The following is a 25,072-nucleotide window of genomic DNA, read 5'->3' on the forward strand; positions in this document are numbered from 1 at the left end:
TTCATTAAATTCAGTTTGAACCACTGATGGCAGATGGACTATTCTGACGATGCTTTTCATACTTTTCTGGGCCTTGACAGTGTTAATTACTTGGCAGTCAATGGGACAGTCACAAACCTCCCGGTTTTCATCCAAAATATCTTAAATTGTGTCCCGAAGACGAACGAAGCTTTTACGGGTTTGTAACGACGTGGGGGTAAGTGGAGTAACCCTTTAATCTAATTTTAATAACCAATGTCTTTGCTGCTGACCTTCGATGATCCAATTCATCAATACTAATAAGCAAAAATAACTTTAGATAAACTAACATATGTGCTTCATTTTTTTTTTTTATTGCTGAAGAGTGTTCTTCTCCTGCATTCTCATCCTTTTTATTAAAAACGCAAAAGTAACACAAAAGTAACGTAACACATTACTTTCCATAAAAAGTAACTAACGTAATGAGTTACTTTTTAGGGAGTAACGCAAAATTGCAATGCATTACTTTTAAAAGTAACTTTCTCCAACAATGATTGTAATCACGTCTGTGGTATGGTTGATTTGTTTATTAATGATTATCTGTTTATTGCTTAATGAAAGTCAAGCATGAAGGAACAAACTGAAACATGCAGAAACATATTAAACAAAAAATGTTAAACATCAAAAAAATTACATTAAAAAGAAAACATTAAAGCAAACAGTAAGGACTTTGCCACCTCGTTTCAGAGCACTGCACTTCACTGATAATCAGTTGTGTCTTTTCTGCTTAATGGCTGCTCGAATCTCCTCCAGCAGTTTCTCTCTGTTGTTTGAGATGTTTTTTCCAGAGACCTTCATAAGAGCAGTGATCATCTCAGTGCTGTAAGGACCTTGAAAGGTCTTATATCTTTTCCTCCAGCTCTTAATATCATCTGATGAAACAGCAACACGCTTACATTAGACCACAGTTGATGTTTTAGGTTAATTCAGCTGAACAATCTTAACTTGCCTCCACAGTTGACGTAATTAAACAGAGGGATGTGAATCACAGTTGGAGTTTTATTTTGGCCTTTGAACACATAGAAGTCCTTTGGTTTTTTCAGGTCTTCACTGGGAATGTTGACTTCAGGGAAAGGGATGTTTAGTTCCTCACACAGCTTGCAAGTTTCAGTCACTGTCTGCAGTGGAAACACAGAAATAGAACTTCATTAAAAGGGCTAGAAAAACATGTCCTTTCAAATTAAATATTTACTGAAATCATTAAAAAATTGAAAAAAAAAAAAATTAAAAGTAAAATAATAATTTTAGTATTTTAATAATGTTAAAGACAAGTAAACAGTCAGTAATAATATAATAACAAATTACAAGCAATAGCACAAATAAATGCAGAAGAACAAAGATACAACTGAAATAATCAGTGCTTTAAGCAGTGGTGGGTTACTTAAGAATTATAGTTTATTTTAAACTTTCAATTAAATGTACCATATTGATTTTTTTTTTTTTTTTAAAAGCTAAGAGAACATTTTTTCCATTATTTGATATCAACATCCTTAATTGCATTAAACTGCAATTACTTTAATGTAAGAACTGCAGTGGGTTTGTGACTTGATAAAAAGCTACTAGTCAGTTCAGTCATTAAAATGAAAAATAAAAATAAATTATTTTAAAACAAAACACATCAAAACAAAATACTTTGTAAACCCTCATGTCTGTGTAACCATTAACTGACATCAGAGAACTGTGAACGCGAATGTCTTTATAAATTATTTAAATATTAACTTCCTCTGGGTTATTTCAAGTAAATATTTCATGTCAAAGGGGTTTGGCTGACAAAAACTTTTAGGAATCCCTGCATTACATTAACAAACATTAATACGCATGAAAACAACAATGTCATTACACGCCAAAAGTATATGGTGAATATAGAGCTAAATGGTATGACAAGATAAGATATTTGGAAAGGAAACCTTAAAAGAAAAAGAAAGAAGAATTAGGGAGAATCAATAAATTATCAATAATTAAAAGTCATTTTATATACAGGTGCATCTCAATAAATTAGAATGTCATGGAAAAGTTCATTTATTTCAGTAATTCAACTCAAATTGTGAAACTCGTGTATTAAATAAATTCAATGCACACAGACTGAAGTAGTTTAAGTCTTTGGTTCTTTTAATTGTGATGATTTTGGCTCACATTTAACAAAAACCCACCAATTCACTCTCAACAAATTAGAATACTTCATAAGACCAATAAAAAAAAAAAAACATTTTTAGTGAATTGTTGGTCTTCTTGAAAGTATGTTCATTTACTGTAAATGTACTCAATACTTGGTAGGGCCTCCTTTTGCTTTAATTACTGCCTCAATTTGGCGTGGCATGGAGGTGATCAGTTTGTGGCACTGAGGTGGTATGGAAGCCCAGGTTTCTTTGACAGTGGCCTTCAGCTCATCTGCATTTTTTGGTCTCTTGTTTCTCATTTTCCTCTTGACAATACCCCATAGATTCTCTATGGGGTTCAGGTCTGGTGAGTTTGCTGGCCAGTCAAGCACACCAACACCATGGTCATTGAACCAGCTTTTGGTACCTTTGGCAGTGTGGGCAGGTGCCAAGTCCTGCTGGAAAATGAAATCAGCATCTCCATAAAGCTTGTCAGCAGAAGGAAGCATGAAGTGCTCCAAAATTTCTTGGTAAACGGGTGCAGTGACTTTGGTTTTCAAAAAACACAATGGACCAACACCAGCAGATGACATTGCACCCCAAATCATCACAGACTGTGGAAACTTAACACTGGACTTCAAGCAGCTTGGGCTATGAGCTTCTCCATCTTTCCTCCAGACTCTAGGACCTTGGTTTCCAAATGAAATACAAAACTTGCTCTCATCTGAAAAGAGGACTTTGGACCACTGGGCAACAGTCCAGTTCTTCTTCTCCTTAGCCCAGGTAAGACGCCTCTGACGTTGTCTGTGGTTCAGGAGTGACTTAACAAGAGGAATACGACAACTGTAGCCAAATTCCTCGACACGTCTGTGTGTGGTGGCTCTTGATGCCTTGACCCCAGCCTCAGTCCATTCCTTGTGAAGTTCACCCAAATTCTTGAATCGATTTTGCTTGACAATCCTCATAAGGCTGCGGTTCTCTCGGTTGGTTGTGCATCTTTTCTTCCACACTTTTCCTTCCACTCAACTTTCTGTTAACATGCTTGGATACAGCACTCTGTGAACAGCCAGCTTCTTTGGCAATGAATGTTTGTGGCTTACCCTCCTTGTGAAGGGTGTCAATGATTGTCTTCTGTACAACTGTCAGATCAGCAGTCTTCCCCATGATTGTGTAGCCTAGTGAACCAAACTGAGAGACCATTTTGAAGGCTCAGGAAACCTTTGCAGGTGTTTTGAGTTGATTAGCTGATTGGCACGTCACCATATTCTAATTTATTGAGATATAGGTGGGTTTTTGTTAAATGTGAGCCAAAATCATCACAATTAAAAGAACCAAAGACTTAAACTACTTCAGTCTGTGTACATTGAATTTATTTAATACATGAGTTTCACAATTTGAGTTGAATTACTGAAATAAATGAACTTTTCCATGACATTCTAATTGATTGAGATGCACCTGTGTATATATATATATACATTGGCCAGCAAACATAAACAGATGCAGTTTTATTAGAGTATGATGTCTTATTAATGTGTGTAATACCGTGAAAGGATCTCCATCACTGAAATCCAGGGAAATGATGAGATCAATGTTTCGTTCTTCTCTCAGCACTGAGAAGTAGGGTGAGTTCAGCAACAGTCCGGCGTCTTCACAGTCTCTCGTCTTACTTTTCAGAAGAGTAGGAGGCACTTTTTTATCTGAAGGATCACATCATCAGATGAGTTTGTTTATTGTATTATTCACATTGAATTTCTAGTTAAGAGCAGGTCTGTTCTCACCTGTCATTTTGTGGAGGAAGTTATAATTCCTGCCCCAGATCCACCGAGCCATGCATATAAAAATGCGTGTCAGCATCTGAACAACTAAAATACAGCACAGTAATTGTTCAATTTAGTAAATGGTTCTACGTTTCTGATATTGTTTTATATTCTGTATTTTTTTTTTTTTTTTTTTCAGTTGACTTTAAAGAAGAGCTGTGTGATTAATCAAGTTTTAGTTTCAATTTAGGCTTTCAGTGATTATGAAAACATGATAATTGAGACAAATGTGTGTTTATTTTACAATTCTTTATGAATGTTTTAAAGCATCAAAGTTCTTGGTGAATAGACTTTAAAGGGGTCCTTCGATTCACCAAGCATGAGAGCATGTTCTTGTACACCCCCAAAACAAAATCAAGACCTTGTAAAAGAGCATAATAGGACCCCTTAAACAAAAAGACAGAAATCTCTCAGCTTTCATTATTAAATTATTAATTATTAAATTATCTTCATTTGTGCTTGGAGAATGAACAAACGTCTTATGGGTTTGGAATGGCATGAGGGTGAATAAATGATGACAGATTTTCATTTGTGGGTAACTGTCCCTTTAAATAATCATGATTATTTATTTATTTATTTATTGCCATAATCATACTTAATTGGTTGTCTAAAGCAAAGGTTTTTCTGTCTGTTAAAACCTGTTTTGTTTGCGAATTGGAAGCTTTATCGAATCTTAGAGTAAAGCAGTTCTGGGTTTATGCATTAATCTGGCTAGAAAATCAAAAAAGAAGTACAATATATAAATCAATTGTACAGACAATTCAACTTACCAAAAAGCTCTGAATGAAACAAATTACTCAAATGAGCACATACATCCTCAGTGGATTTTGCAACTTGTTTTTCAGCAAGATCACTTTTTCCCCCTGGAAAAATCAGCTGACATTTGCCTCCACCGAGCTCTGTAAATGAGGGAAATTAACATTATTGTGTTCTATTATTAATAATGTATATTTCTAGTTTGTCTGTCTTCCTTTAATTAGTTTTTGTTGGCTAAAACAGATGTTTTTGCATGTTGCCTCAGTGTTTCCCATACATTGATTTATTTGTGGCGACCCTTCACAATATCAACATAATAGACAATAGACTTCTCTAAATGAATTCTAGCAGACTTTAGGAAAAGCTCACCTTTCAGTGTTTTTCTGATGGATTGAACAAGATCAGAAGGATCAGTGTCATTCAAAATGGCAAGATTCACATCCACAAGATCCATGAGCACCTGAAGACACTTGTGTATAGGTGGGTCATTTGGATCTTTTGAAGAAAACACACATTGAACAAACATGAACACACAGCAGAATGTCTTGAATGTAAGTGCTTTCCACCCCTAAATATATCATGTTCAGATATCAGGGGTTTCCCACAAGCAAACAGACACACAACATTGTCCAAATCCTTTGATTTGAAGCTAAAATCAGTTTGATGACATTCTCATGATCTATTCAGTAACACTTTATATTTATTAATCTTTGGTAGTTAGTAAAAATACAGTTTTTCATTGTTAGCTCAGGTCAATTTAGTTGCATCTGTTAATATTTTTTTATTAGAATAATGTTTCAGCAAATGTTGCAGTAAGAATGATCTAAGACCAATTAATGCTTTAGCGGTATTTTTTTATTTGCAAATAGAATTTTATTGTGAATTGTTACATAAGTGTTATGGGTTATTAACAGTCTTTAAAACCAAATTAAAGATTATCATCATTAGAGCTCATCTTTTATTTTTCACCTTTATAGAGTTTGACATTTCAGCGGGAAGCATGAACATCAGTAGACACAAAAGATGAAACTTAGTAATAGAACACTTTGTAATACATAAAAGTAGAAATGCAAAGAAATGCTTTACCTTTACTGCTTTCCTCAAACATCTCCAATTCTATTATAGGTATTAAATGTTTAAAGAAATCTGGGGGGGGGGGATCAAATGTAATCAGAGTTCACATAGTGATGAAATGAAAGTCATCTTTAGGAAGAACTGAATCTTTAAATGCAGCTGCACCTTTTATGTATTCCCAGAAGATTTTTTTATTCTCCTCTCCATCAGCTAAAGCGCTGCCACACATAGCTGCAGAAAACACATTTACATTTTACAGTGTTTTCAATGAATGAAACAAACACATATCACCTTTAAAACAAAATGTATAATATAAGTCTAATGGAAGAAAGTTAAATTTGAGCCCTTAAATTGTTCACCATAAATGATCTCTGCTTTAAATCATGTATTGAGAAGTTTCGATGTGCTGTTAAAACTGTTTTAAATTATTTTTAACATTTCTAACTGTAATGATGTTTATATTTTAGCTTTGACGCACAAGTTCACATAAGTTCAGTGTAAGTTGATATCACAAATGTTAATAAACTCTCATGTGACAGAGTTTGATACCCTGCAGGTACAGCATGTCCATTTCAGGCTGGTGTTTTTTCTTTGAGCCCTTGTGAAACTGGCTGCCGAAGCTGGAGGTGTCCACAAACGCTCCAGTGAGGGAATAACCTGCTTCATGTGGACTGATCTCAAACCAGGGGTCTGCTGTGACTGGAGACAGAAAATAAAACCACATAACAGTTGACATGAGCACAATAACACTCTTTCTCTTACACACACCAGCACAGACCTCCTCTCTTCTCCTCCTGTTTGCATTGCTTGTCGATCACTGTGTAGATGGGAAACGGGTCTTTACTGAGATGGTCCCACTGATCTGTGAGTGTGAGTTCGTCAATCTGTAGATAGAAGATAGATTTATTTATGTATCTATCTATCATGTTAGTCAAGGCTCCATTTGACGTTTTTCAGATCGCAACACTAGTGGAAACATCAGAAGATGAACATCACTGAGGAACTTACAAAACAGAGTCCAATAAGCTCCTGCAAGAACTTTAAAAACTCACTATAAAAAATTTTTAAAAAAAGTTGAGCCAACTTAAAATTGTAAGGCAACCAGCTTCAGCAGATTTTTGAGTTTTCTCAACTTGTTGTTTTAAGTTTATACAACAAAAAGTTGAGACAATTCAAAAATCTCCTACAAAAATAAATTGAGAAAACTCAAAAATCTGCTGAAGCTGGTTGCCTTAAAATTTTAAGTTGGCTCAACTTTCTTTTTTTTTTTACATTGTGTCAGCAGTTCTTCTGGTAACTTCATCATAAAGAAAAAGCTTTGAGACATTCAGTTTTTCACACAGACGTGTCGAGGAATTTGGCTACAGGAAAAATTAAAAGGACTTGCCACCATCTTGGAAGTGACACCTAACCCCTCTCACTGAGGTCATTGTTAATAACTTTTGGGAAGTTATATATACAACGTTTTTATGTTTTTATTCAATTTATGAAAGTAAATTGAATTGTTATATAATTACGTTATGTTAGTTTAGTAACAATATCCATTACATCACACATTTTAGATAATGTAATCAGGCTACTTTTTGACTCAATTTTAGTTTCATTATTTTTAATACATTTACCATCAGTACAATACATATATTGCGTCTGCTTCTCCACTCTGCCAACTCTGATTCCAAATTACATGATAAAAATTGTAGTAAGTAACATAATTCATTACATTACACATTTTGAGGTGATGTAAACGGACTACTTTTTGATTACCTAAAAATCTGTGTAATAAGTGTGTGACACAGAACAACCGGAACCACACCCCAGCCAATACCAGCACACTTCATCTCCTGATTACTGAGCACACACCTGCAATCCATTTACTCATCACCACACGCACTACTTAAGCACCCTCAGCACCTCACTTCAGTGTCTGGTCTCATTAATGCATATAGGACTCCTACCTGTACATTGCAATCTCCTGAAAAGCATCTACCCATTTACTTACCTCCTGTGTTCCTCCCTAGAAGTGCTCTCCTCATCTGCGTCCTCCCCCGTCTCCTGGTCCTCCAAGTCCTGGATCTCCGGTGCTGATCCTCATCCATTCTCCTGCAAAGCAACCCCAAGTATCACTCTCTTTAAAGATACCTCTAAGGATTCATTGTCTCTTTTACTCACCTGCTAATTCCTGAATATTTGAAGTGTTTGAATAAGTTACCCTCAACCTTCCTCTTGTGTTCGGGTGTACTTCCGTAACAGAAGACCGGACCTCTAAATGAAGAGGATTGCCAGAAGCATGAGCGATCCCGATCCGTTTCAAGAGATCGTGGATAATCTACGACAGATTCTCACTTCAACCGCCACCAACTCTGTCACCACCAGTGCTGCCACCACCACTTCTGTCACCGCAAGTACCACTTCTCCATCAACACATGTGATTGCCAGTCCCATGGCCAAACTGGCGCCCTACTCTGGTCGGGTGGAGGATTGCAATGGGTTTCTGCTACAGTGCTCATTGGCGCTGGAGATGCAACCGCAGTTATATCCCACAGAAAGAGCTAAAATCGAATTCATCATTTCACTGTTAACAGGACAAGCTCTCCAGTGGGCCGAAACCATCTGGTCTCAAGCTGGCTGTGTTACACAATCCCTGGACCACTTCATCACTCATTTCTGCGAAGTATTCGGAATTCCTGCAGGAAACTCCTCCATTGGTGAGCAACTCTATCGACTTCAAAAAGGTTCAATGTCAATAAACGAATATACCCTGAAATTCAGAACCCTAGCTGCCACCAGCGGTTGGAATGAACGCTCTCTCCTGACAACTTTCCGACAAGGTTTAGAACCTAATCTGCGGTTACATCTCGCTGCTTTTGACGACAGCATTGGGCTAGAGCAATTTATTCAACTTTCCACCCGAGTTGCCAACCGTCTCCATTCTTGTATAGAGGATCAACCAGGTCTCAGGATCAACCTGCCCTTCTCGACTCTGGCTCATCAGGGAACTTTATCTCCAGCACCCTTACTCGCCAGTTCAACCTCAAAACTACGGTTTCCAAAACCTCCTACCAAGTAACCTCCATCACTGGAAAAACCGCTCAGCTGTAAGAACGTCCGGCTATGTGTGGGACCTCTCAAACTTCGGGTGGGTCATCTGCATGAGGAAAACATCCATCTGTTGGTTCTGGAGGACTCCACAGCAGATATCATCTTAGGGCGCCCGTGGCTAGTTCAACACAATCCCATCCTTTCGTGGAGCTCTGGCGAAGTCCTGAAGTGGGGCGAGAGTTGTTTCCCTGACTGCTTTCCTCACAAACCTCATCCTCCAAGCAAGACCCCGAGACACCTACCATTGTGCACCACTTCCATTGAAAGTCCCATTGAGAAACAGTCCATCGACATCCCCTCCTGTTACGCCCCCTTCAGCGACGTGTTCTGCCCGAAAAGAGCCTCCCAGCTACCTCTGCACCAGCCATGGGACTGCGCCATAGATCTGCTTCCGGGTGAGTCAGTGCCCCGCAGAAAGATATACCCACTCTCAATCCCTGAGCAGAAGGCCATGGAGGAATATATTGAAGAGGCTCTCCAACATGGCTACATCCGCCCTTCTACGTCCCCTGCTGTGTCGAGTTTCTTCTTCGTGGCCAAGAAGGACGGTGGTCTGAGACCTTGTATTGATTATCGGGCATTAAACAAGATAACGGTCAAGTTCCGCTATCCTCTTCCCCCTCGTCCCAGCGGCATTAGAACATCTCCGCAGAGCCAAAGTCTTCACCAAGTTGGACCTCCACAGTGCTTACAACCTCATCCGAATACGTGAGGGGGACGAGTGGAAGACTGCCTTTGTGACACCTACTGGCCACTACGAATACTGCATGATGCCGTATGGATTAGTCAACGCCCCCTCCGTATTCCAAGATTTTATGCATGAGGTTCTCCGGGAGTTTCTTCACAAGTTTGTGTTGGTCTACATCGATGACATCCTCGTGTACTCCCGGAGCATGGCCGAACACCGCCACCACATTGTGGAGGTCCTGAAACGCCTGAGAGAATACCACCTCTTCCTCAAAGCTGAAAAATGCTCTTTCCATCAGACCTCAGTGCAGTTCCTTGGTTATAACATCGACCAACATGGCATCCAAATGGACGAGGGGAAGGTCACTGCCATCAAGGACTGACCCATCCCTACCACTATCAAGGAACTCCAACGCTTCTTAGGGTTTGCCAATTTCTACAGAAGGTTCATCCATGGGTACAGCACCATAACCAGCCCCCTCACAAACCTCTTGAAGGACAAACCCAAATCATTATCCTGGTCACCGTCAGCCACCGAAGCGTTTCAAAAACTCAAGAATGCCTTCATCAGCACTCCAATCCTCATCCATCCTGACCCCACAAAACCTTTCATTGTTGAAGTTGACGCCTCCACCACAGGCATCGGAGCCATATTGTCTCAGCAGCAGGGGACACCAGCCCGACTCCATCCATGTGCCTTCTTCTCCCGTAAACTCAGCCCGGCGGAACAGAATTACGATATAGGTAACCGGGAACTTTTGGCCATAAAACTAGCCTTGGAGGAGTGGAGACATTGGTTGGAGGGTGTCACCAACACCCCTTCACCATTCTGACCGACCATAAGAATCTAGAGTACCTTCGAGAAGCAAAGAGACTTAACCCACACCAAGCCAGGTGGGCTCTGTTTTTCACCCGCTTCCACTTCTCCATCACATACCGTCCAGGCTCCAAGAATGTCAAAGCAGATGCCCCATCACGTATCCAAGCCCCAGAGGAAAACAATGATCAACCCGAGACGATTCTACTCCAGAAGATGATTGTAAGTCCCATCCAATGGTCACCAGATTCCGTATCCTCCTCCAATGTCTCCAACGACAATCCGCCGGGCAGTCCCCCAGTACTGCAGTACGTCACCAGAACACAACATACTCCCCTCATCCTTTCAGTTCACACATCATTGGGCACTGGCCATCCAGGGGCCAATGCAACCCTCTCGCTATTGAAAGATTGCTTCTGGTGGCCCAACATGGCCCGAGACGTACGAAGGTTCATCCAGGGATGTACTGACTGCGCCATTTCCAAGAGCCCACGCCATCCACCATCTGGTAAGCTCTTCCCGCTGCCCGTTCCTAATCTCCCCTGGTCACACCTAGGAGTGGACTTCATCACCGATCTTCCACCCTCTGATAATAACACATGCATTCTTGTCATAGTGGACAGATTTTCAAAGGCCTGTCGTCTCATTCCCCTCAAGGGACTTCCCACAGCTATGGAGACAGCAGAACTCTTATTCAACCAAGTCCCAGAGGACATTGTCTCGGACCGAGGACCTCAATTTATCTCCCGAGTGTGGAAAGCATTCTTCACCCTCCTAGGTGTGTCAGTCAGTCTCTCCTCAGGATACCACCCACAATCGACCGGGCAGAAGGAGAGAAAGATCCAGGAAATTGGTCGCTTCCTGAGAACCTTCTGTTATGGCCACCAGAACTCCTGGAACCAGTTCCTGGGCTGGGCCGAGTATGCCCAAAATTCCCTTTGTCAATCATCTACTGGACTCACCACTTTTCAGTGCGTACTCGGCTATCAGCCCTCTCTATTCCCATGGTCTGGCGACCCATCCAATGTACCATCAGTCGATTACTGGTTCCAGGAGAGTGAGAGGGTCTGAGACGCAGCCCACCATCAGCTACAGAGATCGTTGCGGCAACGCAAGTTGACAGCTGACCGTAGAAGATCCACCGCTCCTCCCTACCAACTTGGTCAAAAGGTCTGGCTGTCAACAAGGGACATCCGAATGTGCATGCCCTGTAAAAAGCTTAGTCCCAGATACATTGGCCCCTTTACCATCACGAAGCAGATCAACCTGGTCACTTACCAGCTGGAACTACCGCCTCACTATAGAATTCACCCCACCTTTCATGTGTCACTCCTCAAACCTCACCATCCTTCCATCCCTGTCTCCACAGATCCAGATCAGGCTGAGGAACCCCCCCTTCCACTGATCCTAGAAGACGGAACGTCCTACAAGGTCAAGGACATCTTGGACTCCCGACGCCATGGTGGTATCCTAGAATACTTGGTGGACTGGGAGGGTTATGGCCCTGAAGAACGTTCTTGGGTACCCAGAAATGATATCCTTGATCCCACCATGTTAGATACCTTCCATGCATTACATCCTGGATGCCCCGTACCCCGAGGATGAGGCCGACCACCACGACGTCGGGGTCCTCGGCCCTCAGGAGCGGGCCGTGAAGGGGGGTACTGACACAGAACAACCGGAACCAAACCCCAGCCAATACCACCGTACTTCATCACCTGACTACTGAACACACCTGCAATCCATTTACTCATCACCACACGCACTACTTAAGCATCCTCAGCACCTCACTTCAGTGTTCGGTCTCATTAATGCATATAGGACTCCTACCTGTACATTGCAATCTCCTGAAAAGCATCTACCCATTTACTTGCCTCCTGTGTTCCTCCCTAGAAGTGTTCTCCTCGTCTGCGTCCTCCCCCGTCTCCTGGTCCTCCAAGTCCTGGATCTCCGGTGCTGATCCTCATCCATTCTCCTGCAAAGCAAACCCCAAGTATCACTCTCTTTAAAGATACCTCCAAGGATTCATTGTCTCTTTTACTCACCTGCTAACTCCTGAATATTTGAAGTGCTTGAATAAATTACCCTCAACCTTCCTCTTGTGTCCGGGTGTACTTCCGTAACAGTGTGACTGTACTTATTTCAAGTTATTAATTCGTCTTGCAAACCTCTAGCTCCAAACTGTTTCTCTTCATGGAAAGCTTTGTGCTTAATGACCTAAAAATATTTCAACCCAATTTTATGAACCCAAACCCATTGGCAGGTAGATGTGTAATGAGTGGGATAATGAAGAGTCAAACTGTATTGTTATCATACATTATTTATTATATAAGTCCTAAAATGTTGTTTATTTCCATTTCACTCTTAAAAATAAAAGTTCTTTATTGGCGTCAATGGTTCTATGAAGAAGCTTGAAAATCCATGGAATCTTTCAAATGCAGAAAAGGTCCTTTATAGTCGAAAAAGATTTTTTAAATGTTCCTCAAAATGGTTCTTTTAGGAAGGTCTATAGCAGGTAGATTTGCTGTAGTTTTTGATCAGAAGAATGTTGCAGTATGTGTTTATATGTGCCTGAAGTTCCTTGGTAGGCTATCCCATGATTTATTAAAAATACAGCACTTTAAGATTGACTGTGGCAACTGTAGATCATGCAGGGTTGTGTTATGAATACTTACTGACCTCTTTCACAAATTTTGTGACTACTATCACTGCCCAGACGTCAGTCAAGCTGAAGAAGTCTTTCCCATTGTAATATTTCTTCAGTTTGGCCAATGCGTCTGTCCATCTGACACCTGATCCACTGAGTCTCTCTATGATTTTGTCTTTCACGGTCTCTAGTTTGGTGGACCAGTCTGGTTCTTGGTATAAGGAGGCCATACACCTTCAGAGAAGAACATACTGCTTTCATTTTTGACATTCAACTCAATTCGATCTCTGTGTGTTTGTTGTTTCTCAGGGTTCGTACCAGGTGGATCCAGAGACTCCGCTCAGATAAAGGATGCAGTCCAGAAGACCTGCTTTATCAAGCTGAACCAGGGATCCCAGCAAACCCACCATGGCTCTTTGTCCTCCTCCAGAACCCAGTAACGCAATGTTCGGCACTTCTGTCTGAAATGCACAAGCTTGATTTTGCATTAATCAACTACAACACCATTTGTTGGTCATTTCAAGAAGGAATGGCAGATATATAAAGTATAAGATGTTTGACCTGACTGCAGTGTATCTGGAGTTTCTGCAGGCTTTGAAAAACCATTTCTCTCCTTCTGACTACAAACTCCTCCTCTTTCTTATGTAGAGAGTGTGCGATTCTCACCTCACCACTGCATTGGCCACAAAGACAGACAAACAGACGGATCAGTGCTGAATTTAACATCTCATACTGCTATTTCAGGGCCATAAACTCTAGACACTGGGTGGCAAACCCCCTCCCCCCTTAATAATGATTCTTTTTTAAGGTAATTGCGACTTATTACCTCACAATTTTTACTTTTTCTCAGAATTGGACTATATTTTGCAATTCTAAGAAAAAAGTCAGAATTTTGAATGGATACGAGATATAAACTTGCAATTTTGACTTTATTTCTCACAATTGCAAGTTTATATCTTGCAATTCTGATGTTGTAGCTTGCAATTCTGAGAGAAAAAAAGTCAGAATTGTGAGTTTATATCGCACAGTTCTGAGAAAAAAAGTCAGAATTGCGAGATATAAACTTGCAACTGTGAGGGGAAAGAATTTAAGAATTTATGTCAAAAATGTCAGAGGTTTTTATCTCACAATTCTGAGAAAAACACAAGTGTGAGATAAAAATTCGCAATTACCTTTATCATTTTTTATTCAGTGGCAGAAACAAGCTTCCATAGTTTTATGGAATATCCAGTAATAGGAACTACTGAACTTTTTTATTTTTTAATTAATTTATTGTTTGTTTGTTTGTTTGTAAAATTTTGCTGTTTTAGTTGAAAATATAGTCTGGCATTTAGGTGATTCATGTGTTCTGAATGTGAGACAAGAACATATTAGGCATATAAATAAGATTGATATGCATATTTAAAAAAAAAAAACTTACTAATCCCTGTTTTTTCTGTCTCTTGTTCTTTTTCTTTATTACCATAAATCCATTTAAATCTTTATTTATTTAATTCATGTAAATAAACCATTCAAGACATGGTTATGGCCTTGTGCTGTGTAATATACTTTTTATTTTAGATTTCAATACAACTAAGTAAAGTTTATTATGAAGCTATTCACAGAATGATAAAGTTTGTAATAGACATTATTTATGTAAGTAATGCAGTACAGTGTTTGGCTGTATCTAAAGTGCACAGCTTCCATCGTTCTTGAAATCTTAGCAGGATTACAAACCTTTCTTGAAGTTTGGATGCACTCATCTGTAAAACAAGAAGATTAAATCATTAATTGAAAAATTAATTCTTAAAGAATTACACAAGTCATACCTCAAATGTCTTTTTTTTAATATAGTCTACATGGTCTCTAGTTTGCAGGTGATATTGGCCAAGTTTGAATTTTTTAGAGTTAAATTCATTCATACTATCATTGTCACTATAAATATACTGACATTTAGCTGCCCTGTTTTAAAAGCTTTAAATCATACACTCACCGTTTTTGTGTAGTCTTGAAAATCCTGAGTTTCAGCAATAACAACAGCAGCCGTTGTGTCTCGGATCAGGCGAAAGATGTTTTAAATTCTGGATCCTCACGGGGGTGAATGTGGTGAACATGAAAGAAAAACAGAAAACTGATAACTGGACCGGGGGAGGAGAAAATTCATGTGGGGACTTGTTGATAATTGTTAAACAGGTTAGGCTTGCACAGATTAAATCATATTTTATCTATGATTGTGTTTCTTTTACATTCAAGACTGCACATTATAATTTACAGTACAACAACTTTTATTTCCCAGAGTTTAACTTTGATTTATGAACAGATTTTAGCTTTTGTCTTCAGGTCATATTAAAGCTTGTTCTCTTGGAACATGCCTTTATGCCTTTTTTTCAGTTATTTTACACATTTATGTCTCGATTTTATTGTTTTACATTTCTTTCAGACTTTCAGTTTTAAAAAGTCCATCATAAAAATATGCTGTTATTGCATGTTTAAAACCATGATAGTCTGAACAAAGAGTAAAATAAACAAATTATGTGAAGATGATTGATATGCTTTTTGGTGCATGAATGTACAATGTGAATATAAAAAATGTAAGAATTTTGAAACTTCTTAAATAAGGAGATTTTTTAATCTGGCAGAGGGTTATTATACTAAAACTATAATTTAAAACAAATTACTTGAAATGTAAATTATCTGGGGGGAAATCTTATTTATTTCTCATTTTAGCTGTGGCAACATTTATTTTAATATATTTTAATACTAATACAAAAGTACCAAACTAAAACTGAAATATGAAACATTACATTATAAAACTTTTACTAAACAAATGGACAATATAAGAATAAAATCTAATTTAAAATGTTAAGAAAAACTCTCAATGATACAGTGTGAGTGTAACACATTTTGTTGCAACATCAGTCAAATCCAGCCTATGATATACAGTGAGGAAAATAAGTATTTGAACACCCTGCTATTTTGCAAGTTCTCCCACTTAGAAATCATGGAGGGGTCTGAAATTGTCATCGTAGGTGCATGTCCACTGTGAGAGACATAATCTAAAAAAAAAAATCCAGAAATCACAATGTATGATTTTTTAACTATTTATTTGTATGATACAGCTGCAAATAAGTATTTGAACACCTGTCTATCAGCTAGAATTCTGACCCTCAAAGACCTGTTAGTCTGCCTTTAAAATGTCCACCTCCACTCCATTTATTATCCTAAATTAGATGCACCTGTTTGAGGTCGTTAGCTGCATAAAGACACCTGTCCACCCCATACAATTAGTAAGAATCCAACTACTAACATGGCCAAGACCAAAGAGCTGTCCAAAGACACTAGAGACAAAATTGTACACCTCCACAAGGCTGGAAAGGGCTACGGGGAAATTGCCAAGCAGCTTGGTGGAAAAAGGTCCACTGTTGGAGCAATCATTAGAAAATGGAAGAAGCTAAACATGACTGTCAATCTCCCTCGGACTGGGGCTCCATGCAAGATCTCACCTCGTGGGGTCTCAATGATCCTAAGAAAGGTGAGAAATCAGCCCAGAACTACACGGGAGGAGCTGGTCAATGACCTGAAAAGAGCTGGGACCACCGTTTCCAAGGTTACTGTTGGTAATACACTAAGACGTCATGGTTTGAAATCATGCATGGCACGGAAGGTTCCCCTGCTTAAACCAGCACATGTCCAGGCCCGACTTAAGTTTGCCAATGACCATTTGGATGATCCAGAGGACTCATGGGAGAAAGTCATGTGGTCAGATGAGACCAAAATAGAACTTTTTGGTCATAATTCCACTAAACGTGTTTGGAGGAAGAAGAATGATGAGTACCATCCCAAGAACACCATCCCTACTGTGAAGCATGGGGTGGTAGCATCATGCTTTGGGGTGTTTTTCTGCACATGGGACAGGGCGACTGCACTGTATTAAGGAGAGGATGACCGGGGCCATGTATTGCGAGATTTTGGGGAACAACCTCCTTCCCTCAGTTAGAGCATTGAAGATGGGTCGAGGCTGGGTCTTCCAACATGACAATGACCAAGCACACAGCCAGGATAACCAAGGAGTGGCTCTGTAAGAAGCATATCAAGGTTCTGGCGTGGCCTAGCCAGTCTCCAGACCTAAACCCAATAGAGAATCTTTGGAGGGAGCTCAAACTCCGTGTTTCTCAGCGACAGGCCAGAAACCTGACTGATCTAGAGAAGATCTGTGTGGAGGAGTGGGCCAAAATCCCTCCTGCAGTGTGTGCAAACCTGGTGAAAAACTACAGGAAACATTTGACCTCTGTAATTGCAAACAAAGGCTACTGTACCAAATATTAACATTGATTTTCTCAGGTGTTCAAATACTTATTTGCAGCTGTATCATACAAATAAATAGTTAAAAAATCATACATTGTGATTTCTGGATTTTTTTTTTTAGATTATGTCTCTCACAGTGGACATGTACCTACGATGACAATTTCAGACCTCTCCATGATTTCTAAGTGGGAGAACTTGCAAAATAGCAGGGTGTTCAAATACTTATTTTCCTCACTGTATGTTTATTTCTGCATGTTGCAACAGAGTTATTTCTGTCTACAGCATTGCTCTCACAGTCTCTCCAGGAATGTCATTATAATAACACACTTTATCTCCTTACACTTTCACTTTATGATTGTGTGGTAATGTTCTCTTATTACAGCTTGCTTCATGCTGTCACAGATCGGCCAGGCTCATCCACCACCACAGCGCACACCGTCACCCGAGTATTAACTGCACGCACCTGTTTGGACTCATCACTCCCATCAGGACTCCTTTTTTTTTTTTTTTTTTTTTTTTATATTTTGTTTGCGTTTTTACATTATAATTTAAACAGTACTCTCCTCCATCCCACAACCACGGTCTTGGGAAAAAAAAAAAAAAAGGCAGATAATCTTGAGTCAAAAACATTCCAGAATTTTCAGAGTTTACAGTGAAAAAATAAAAAAACAAAAATAAATAAATTTTAAATTTTTTTAATACAAATAAAGTGTCCCATGCTTGTTCAGTCCATATGATATCATTTAACGCGAAAGGCCTGACAACATCCAAAGATAAATAAAGAAATTAATAAAAACAAAAATAAATAAATAATAATAATAAATAAAACAAATTGCAGAAGAGGTACATCTTCATTAAGAAATAAATAAATAAATAATTACATAAATTTAAGTACACACTTTCAGCATACCTGTCTAGATAACATAGTAAAGGAACTAAAATTACTGGTAACAGAGGCAGATATACATGCATACATATATACTCAAACCTAAATATATTAAATAAATAGGTGACCTTTAGAAAAGAAAAAGGAAAGGAAATAAATAAATAAAACAAGATATGGAAAAAAGATATAAGAAAAGAGGTGGAGGTTGAGACTGGCTACTCCATCCTAAAGGCCAGGGAGCTCTTCAAAGTATTTAATAAAGGGAGACCAATTGTCTAGGAACTTACATTTCGAACCTCGAATCATGTATTTAATCTTTTCCAACTGAATATAAGACATTACTTCTTTTATCCAGCTACCATGAGTTGGGGGGTCCGCCCTTTTCCACTTAAATAATATTAAACGCCTTGCTAGTAGTGTAGTGAAGGCAATAACAGAATGGATATCTTTCCTGAGATCTATAGCCTCAGGCACCACACCAAAAATGCCCATCAAGGGATCAGGGTCAATCGGGATGCCATATATCTGTTTATATGATTCAAAAATCTTCTTCCAAAACTCCTCTAGCTCGGGACACAACCAGAACATATGAGCAGTAGTAGCAGGGGATTGTGAGCACCTACCGCATACAGGGCTAATATTTTGGTAAATCTTGGCTAGTTTAAAGTTAGTGAAATGAAGCCTATGGAGAACCTTAAATTGAACTAAGCCATGTCTCGCACAGGGCGAGGAGGAATGCACCTGATTTAAAGCATCTTCCCATTCTACATCTGTAAATTCTGTGCCCAAATCATTTTGCCAGGCTTTACGAATATAATCCAGGTTCTGTGGATCTATAGATGTTATAATAGAGTATATGCTTGAGATTAGTCCCCTGCCATGTGGGTTCAAATCAAGCAAATTCTCAATAGGTGATGTAGGGGGGATTTCTGGGAAGGAGACAAAGACCTTCTTAATGAGACTCCTAATCTGCAAATATCTAAAAAATTGAGATCTAGGTAAAGCAAAATTACGTACAAGCTCTTCAAAAGAGCAGAAAGTATTATCTAGATATAAATCTTTTAGAAGCCTAATCCCCCTCTCCTCCCATATGCAAAAAGCTGAATCCATGTAAGATGGTGGGAATAAACTGTTAGAGACAATAGGACCCAAAATGGAAGCTGATTGTAGACCAAAATGTCTTCTAAATTGGGCCCAAATTTTTAAGGTGTGAGTCAATACAGGATTAGGGGAGGAGATATAATTCTTTCACAACAGAGGAAGCGAAGAACAAACTAGGGAACTAAGTTTGACATTAGTACATGATTGTTCCCCTTGCACCCACAAAGGGGTATTTTGGGGATCTACACTAGATAACCAGTAGATTATCTTCTGAATGTTACTTGCCCAGTAATAAATTAAAAAATTAGGTAGAACCATCCCTCCCTGACAATTTAATCTCTGTAAAAAAAGTCTTCCTAATCCAAGGGGTCTTATTCCCCCACAAGAAGGAGGTAATTAGACTATCCAGCTTAGTAAAAAAATTCTTCCTAATAAAAATGGGTATATTCGAAAATAAATACTGAAACCGTGGTAAAACAGACATCTTAATTAGGTTAGTACGGCCTGCTAAAGACAGGGGTAAAGAGGACCATTTCACAAAGTCTTTTTTACATCGATCCAATAGTGGACAAAAATTGGCCTTAAACAAATTATTAAACGATCTGGTGACCTGTACACCTAAGTATTTGAAGCCCTCACGAACTATTCTAAAGGGGATAAAGGAAGAGTCTCTATAGGAGGTCGGAGTGATCGGGAAAAACTCACTTTTATTCAAGTTTAGCTTATAGCCAGAGAATTTGCCAAACTCCTTTAATAATGAAATAATTTGAGGTATTGATGTGGCTGGGCTTGATACATATAGCAAAACATCATCTGCATATAATGAAATCTTATTCTCTGTACCATGCCGCATAATACCTTTAAAGTTAGAGGATTGACGGAGCGCAGCAGCCAATGGTTCAATTGATATAGCAAATAACAATGGAGAAAGGGGGCATCCTTACCTGGTGCCCCGATGTAAAGGGAAAAATTCTGAGTATACATTGTTTGTGCACACTGAGGCAACCGGAGAAACATATAACAATTTAATCCATGAAATTAAGTCTGCAGGAAAGCCAAACTGTTTAAGTGTGTAAAAGAGGTATTCCCACTCTACTCTATCGAACACCTTTTCAGCGTCGAGAGATATTACTGCTTCTTGCTCGTCTGGGGGAGAATTTGTATACATTACATTATATAGGCGTCGTAAATTACTAAAAGGATTACGACCTCGAATAAATCCTGTTTGGTCATCTGAAATTATGGTAGGGAGAATGAGTTCTAGGCGTAATGCAATAATTTTAGATAAAATTGTAAAGTCTACATTCAGAAGCGAAATTGGCCTATATGATTCACAACGAGTAGGATCCTTGCCTTCCTTTGGTGAAAGGGAGAGAGAGGCCTGCGTGAGTGTTAAGGGAAGAGTACCAGTATCAAAGGACTCATTATAAACTGCCACAAGAAGAGGGCCCAGCAAAGTTGCGAACTTCTTGTAGAACTCTATCGGGAAACCGTCCGGTCCTGGAGCTTTACTGCTCTGCATTGACCTCTGACACAACTACAGGTCTGCCCAGGCCAGAATTGAGGTCAGGATTTATAGTTGGTAGCTCACATTTTTTTAAAAAAGAGTCTAAAATTGCAGGATCATTAGGATACTCTGAGGTGTATAGGGTAGAGTAAAAATGGACAAAGCTCTGATTAATATCCTGAAGAGAATATGCCATAGATCCAGAAGGGGCTTTAATATTAGTTATTGTCTTCGAATTATTTAATTGACGAGACTGAAAAGCCAGTAATTTACTGGCTTTATCCCCAAATTCATAAAATGTATGCCGGGTTTTTAACAACCTCTTCTCTTCCTGTGAGGTTGACAGCAAATTATATTCAGACTGAAGACTTATTCTTTCTTTATATAAGCGAGGACAAGGAGAGATGGCATACTGTTCATCCAGCTTATTGATAGCTTCTGAAATATCCCTGAGCCTAGACAGTTCTTTCTTTTTAACATAAGAAGAAAAAGAGATTATCCTGCCACGCAGATATGCTTTCAATGTCTCCCATAATATAGATCTAGATACATCATGCATGTCATTTAACTCCAAATAAATCTTAATCTCATTGGTTAAATAAGTAATGAATTCTTCATCTGCCAAAAGCAAAGAGTTTAGTCTCCAGGGCTTAAAGGAAGAATGCTGAGTTGGTAAACTAAGTACAAAAGAAGAGGGGGCATGATCAGATATAACAATGCTATGATACATACTAGATGAAACTAAGGGTATAAGACTCTTATCCACTAAGAAGAAATCAATGCGGCTGTATGAATGATGCACAGGAGAAAAAAAAAGAGAATGTTCTGGAAGAAGGGAGAAGAAATCTCCAGGGGTCTAATAGTCCAAATTGATCACAGAAATTCTTAATGTTTATAGCTGCTTTAGAGGGATGTATAACTTTAGAGGAGGATCTATCCAGGGATGTGTCCAAAACACAGTTGAAGTCCCCACCTATAATTAATGCATAGCCGTCGCCTATTGGAATAGATGTGAAGACTTTATTGAAAAAATTGCTATCGTCAAAGTTTGGGGCATAAATATTAACAAAAATAACTTGCTTGTCGAGCAGGCGGCCTGCAACAATCACATAGCGACCATAGGAGTCACTAATAAACTTTTCGCAGGTGAAAGAAATGTTTTTTCTGATGAGAATAGCTGTACCCCTGGCTTTTGCATTGAAGCTTGAATGAAATACTTGTCTTCCCCAACTCTGTCTAACTTTAATTATATCTGAGTTAAGAATGTGGGTTTCTTGGAGAAAAATAACATCTGCGTTTAATTGACGTAAGTGAGAGAAAATTTTACCTCTTTTAATAACATTGTTCATGCCTTTCACGTTCCACGTTATAAAGTTAAGGTCACATTTATTAAACCTGGACATGATACCAGGAAGTAACTGTAAATAAATAACGAAAAAAATACAGAGTTCGTTATAACAAACCACATAAGCATATTGACTCCGACCAACTGATCAATACATAATAAAAACAAAACAAAAACAAAAAAAACCTGAGCCGTGCAATTATACCCACCTCCCCCCACCTTTGTCACAAACGACCTCGAACAAAAAACATCCGCTGGTATACTAAGAACCATAACTCACCAGCTTGTGTTTCTACTCCATTGGAACTAAATTACTACTGATAACAGAAACAAGTGACATTTTGAACTTAAAATAAAGAATGTGGATCAGACCAAACTTAAATTAGTCTCTTCAGCTCTCCATCCTCTCGTATCACGTGGTTACCCAACCTCAGCGGAGAGTTGTATAAAGCAAGAATACAGACACATTCTCTGCCGTAATGTGCATCTTACACATTCGCTGAAGTGGGGAGGATTCCCCGCTGCGGACAGTCCAAAAAATGTCTCGCTCCATCGTGATTGATCCGTAGACGTGCAAGGAAAAGCAAGCCGAATTCAATGCCCGCTCCTCTGAGATGAGCTTTAACCTGATTAAAAGCCGCTCTCCGCTTTGCGACATCGGCGCTGACATCAGGGTAGAAGTGTATACACGTTCCTTTGTATGACACCTGTCCTTTTTCCCTTGCCAGATGGAGAACCAGTTCCCTCGCCTGGTAGTGATGCATTCGCACGATGAATGGCCTGGGGGCTTGATTAGGTTTCGGCAGGGGTGCTAGGGAGCGGTGGGCCCTGTCCACCTCTGGCTTTCTGGTAAAGATTTGCTCCCCGAATACCTCGAGTAATAATGTTTCAATAAATGTAGAAGGATGCGACCTCTCGGTGCCTTCGGGGATGCCGATCACTCGGATGTTGTTCCTCCTAGATCGATTTTCCAAATCATCAAGTTTGGCCTTTAGTTTTTCATTATCTTTCGACAGCGCTGAGCACGTAGACTCCAGGACAGTAACACGGCCATCTACGTCGGTGAGGGATTCTTCCACATCCTTCAGTTTCTGTTCTTGCTCCAACAGTGAAGTTTTCTCTGCAGAGATAGATGATTTAAGCTCTGCAAGGATCTCCACTCTGAGCGCGGCTACCTCAGATCTAATGCCGCCAAGATGCTCTCTAATATATCCCTGGTCCGAGATGGCGCCGTCCACACTTTGCGTATCGCCAGCATCCTCAGTAATATCAACTGTTTTTTTAGTATTGTTTCTCGGCATGTTGTTTACTCAGGTTCGTAAATAGTGTTATCAAACTATGCCACCCAATAAATGCCAAGTAAGCCGTTAAATAATAGGAAATGCGCAGAGCAGAAAACTTTGCGACCTCTCACGCCGCCATCTTTTCTCCCCTCTCAGGACTCCTTCTTAAGCACACACCTCACTTCACTCAGTGTCCGGTCTCGTTCCTACGAAGTGTACTCACTCTAATATCTTTCAAGCGCTATTCAGAAATACTTACCTTGTATACTTACCCTTTGTGTCTCCTCCAGTGTGCGTCTCTGCTCCTCGCTCCAACGTCTGTTCCAGGTACCTTATCATTGTGGACCTTGTCACTGCTCATCCTCAGAGGTGTGTCTATCTATCTCCAGTCTCCATTCCACAATCTCCTGCGAAACAAGAAACAAGGTTACAATCCCCATCCATCCAAGAACGCCACTACTTCTCCGCCTGTCATCACCAGTCCCATGGCCAAACCAGCGCCCTTCTCTGGCTCGGCGGAGGAGTGTAACGGGTTTTGCTTCAATGCTCGCTTGCTCTGGAAATGCAACGCATCTTTATCCAACGGAAAGAGCCAAGATTGCGTTCCTGATCTCCCTGCTGACGGGGCGAGTGCTCCAATGGGCCGAGACCATCTGGTCACAAGCTGGTACTGTAACCCTCTCTTTTGATAATTTTGTTGCCCATTTCCGAGAAGTCTTTGGCAGACCAGCAGGCGATACCTCTGTCAGCAAACAACTCTACCATCTCCGTCAGCACTCTCTTCCTATTAATGATTATGCTTTTAAGCTCAGAACCCTCGCAACGGCCAGCGGATGGAATGAGCACTCGCTACCGGCAGCGATTAGAGCCGAGAGTGCGGCTTCAGCTCGCTGCCTATGACGACTCCTATGGTTTGGAACGTTTCATACAGCTGTCCATCCGATGTGCCACCCATATGCAATCTTGTATGGAAGAACATCAACTGTCATCATACACTCCACTCCTTCGCCGGCCAGCCACCATCAGTACTCCAGAACCAGGTCGTGAGCCTATGCAAAGTGGATAGTACTCGACTCTCGTATTCAGAACTGCAGAGACTGACCCAGGGCTTATGTCTGTACAGTGGAGCTGGTGGGCACGTGATCGCTGCATGCCCAATTCTTCCGCCAAGACCCATGGTGAGTGTCATTAAGCCATCAATAATCAATATGCAGCCCCTCACCTCTATTATGAAGCTTACTGCCTCCAGTATCTCCCTTTCAGTACATGCCCTCCTTGACTCCAGGTCAGCCGGAAACTTCATCTGCAGGAATCTCTGCCGCCAGCTCAAGCTCCTGACTACTACCACCAAAACCACCTACCAGGTCCAATCGGTAACCGGTAAACCACTCAGCCGTAAACATGTGCACCACAGCATGGGACCTCTTCACCTACAAGTGGGACAGTTACACGAGGAAACTCTGCATCTCCTGGTTCTGGAGGATTCCACTGCTGATGTGATCCTAGGGCGCCCATGGTTTGTGCAACACGATCCTGTCATCTCCTGGAAAACTGGTGAGGTCCTGAAGTGGGGCAGTACCTGTTTCCCTGACTGTTTTCCTCACACTCCTCAGCCGTCATCTCTTCAACCCGAAACACTCACTGTCATCTCCACT

The 25,072-nt window shown here is 40.0% G+C and overlaps 1 protein-coding gene across 1 annotated transcript in view; it reads right to left on the reverse strand.

The window, feature by feature from the left end:
• Window positions 1-498: 498 nt before the first annotated feature.
• LOC131540717 (cytosolic phospholipase A2 gamma-like) overlaps window positions 499-25,072 on the reverse strand; it is a 33,187-nt gene continuing 8,613 nt past the window's right edge. Inside the window, exons 2-16 of the mRNA XM_058775906.1 lie at window positions 14,984-15,071; window positions 14,728-14,753; window positions 13,573-13,684; window positions 13,330-13,472; window positions 13,044-13,245; window positions 6,540-6,645; window positions 6,311-6,460; window positions 5,927-5,992; window positions 5,774-5,833; window positions 5,057-5,182; window positions 4,702-4,830; window positions 3,893-3,976; window positions 3,657-3,811; window positions 968-1,136; window positions 499-890 (exon numbers count right to left, since the gene is read on the reverse strand). Of these exons, the coding sequence (XP_058631889.1) occupies window positions 727-890; window positions 968-1,136; window positions 3,657-3,811; window positions 3,893-3,976; window positions 4,702-4,830; window positions 5,057-5,182; window positions 5,774-5,833; window positions 5,927-5,992; window positions 6,311-6,460; window positions 6,540-6,645; window positions 13,044-13,245; window positions 13,330-13,472; window positions 13,573-13,684; window positions 14,728-14,753 (1,692 nt within the window). The 5' untranslated portion in view covers window positions 14,984-15,071 and the 3' untranslated portion in view covers window positions 499-726. The remainder of the gene's footprint in view (window positions 891-967; window positions 1,137-3,656; window positions 3,812-3,892; window positions 3,977-4,701; window positions 4,831-5,056; window positions 5,183-5,773; window positions 5,834-5,926; window positions 5,993-6,310; window positions 6,461-6,539; window positions 6,646-13,043; window positions 13,246-13,329; window positions 13,473-13,572; window positions 13,685-14,727; window positions 14,754-14,983; window positions 15,072-25,072) is intronic.

Source organism: Onychostoma macrolepis, chromosome 05, assembly GCF_012432095.1.
Source record: "Onychostoma macrolepis isolate SWU-2019 chromosome 05, ASM1243209v1, whole genome shotgun sequence".
In the NCBI taxonomy this organism is placed as follows: Eukaryota; Metazoa; Chordata; class Actinopteri; order Cypriniformes; family Cyprinidae; genus Onychostoma; species Onychostoma macrolepis.